This window comes from Emiliania huxleyi, assembly GCF_000372725.1.
Source record: "Emiliania huxleyi CCMP1516 unplaced genomic scaffold EMIHUscaffold_56, whole genome shotgun sequence".
NCBI lineage: Eukaryota > Haptophyta > Isochrysidales > Noelaerhabdaceae > Emiliania > Emiliania huxleyi.
This window is the reverse complement of record NW_005197803.1, coordinates 478345-478712: the sequence shown is the minus strand read 5'-3', so window position 1 is coordinate 478712 and position 368 is coordinate 478345. Positions and strand designations below refer to the sequence as shown.

The window sequence follows — 368 nt, the reverse complement described above, 5'->3', positions numbered from 1 at the left end:
CCGCCGACGCGGAGGGAGACCCGGAAGACCAGCCGGACGGACCGGTGCGACGTGGCGGAGAGGGAGGAGGAGGGCGAGGGGGGTGTGGAGCCGGCCGAAGGGCTTCGGATCCACTTTTCTAGCCGCAGCAGCACCGGCTACCGGGGCGTGTACCGGCAAGAAGGTCGGTTTATCGCGCAGCACGGGCGGGGCGGGAAGAAGAACTACCTCGGCGCCTTCGACACGGCGGTGGAGGCGGCGGTGGCGTACGCGCGCGCGGTCGCCCAGCGCGAGGGCGGCGGCGAGGACGGCGGCGAGGGGGACGGCGAGGGCGGTGAGGGCGAGGGCGAGGGCGAGGAGGAGGAGGGCGAGGGCGAGGGCGAGGGCGA

General features: G+C 74.7%; 1 protein-coding gene across 1 annotated transcript in view; it reads left to right on the top strand.

Annotated features, from left to right (window-relative positions):
- The window catches only part of EMIHUDRAFT_104078 (hypothetical protein), a gene marked incomplete at both ends in the record, with an annotated part of 9727 nt that overhangs the window by 5262 nt on the left and 4097 nt on the right, over positions 1 to 368 (top strand). The window contains one exon of the mRNA XM_005765305.1: positions 61 to 313. Within this exon, the coding sequence (XP_005765362.1) occupies positions 61 to 313 (253 nt within the window). The remainder of the gene's footprint in view (positions 1 to 60; positions 314 to 368) is intronic.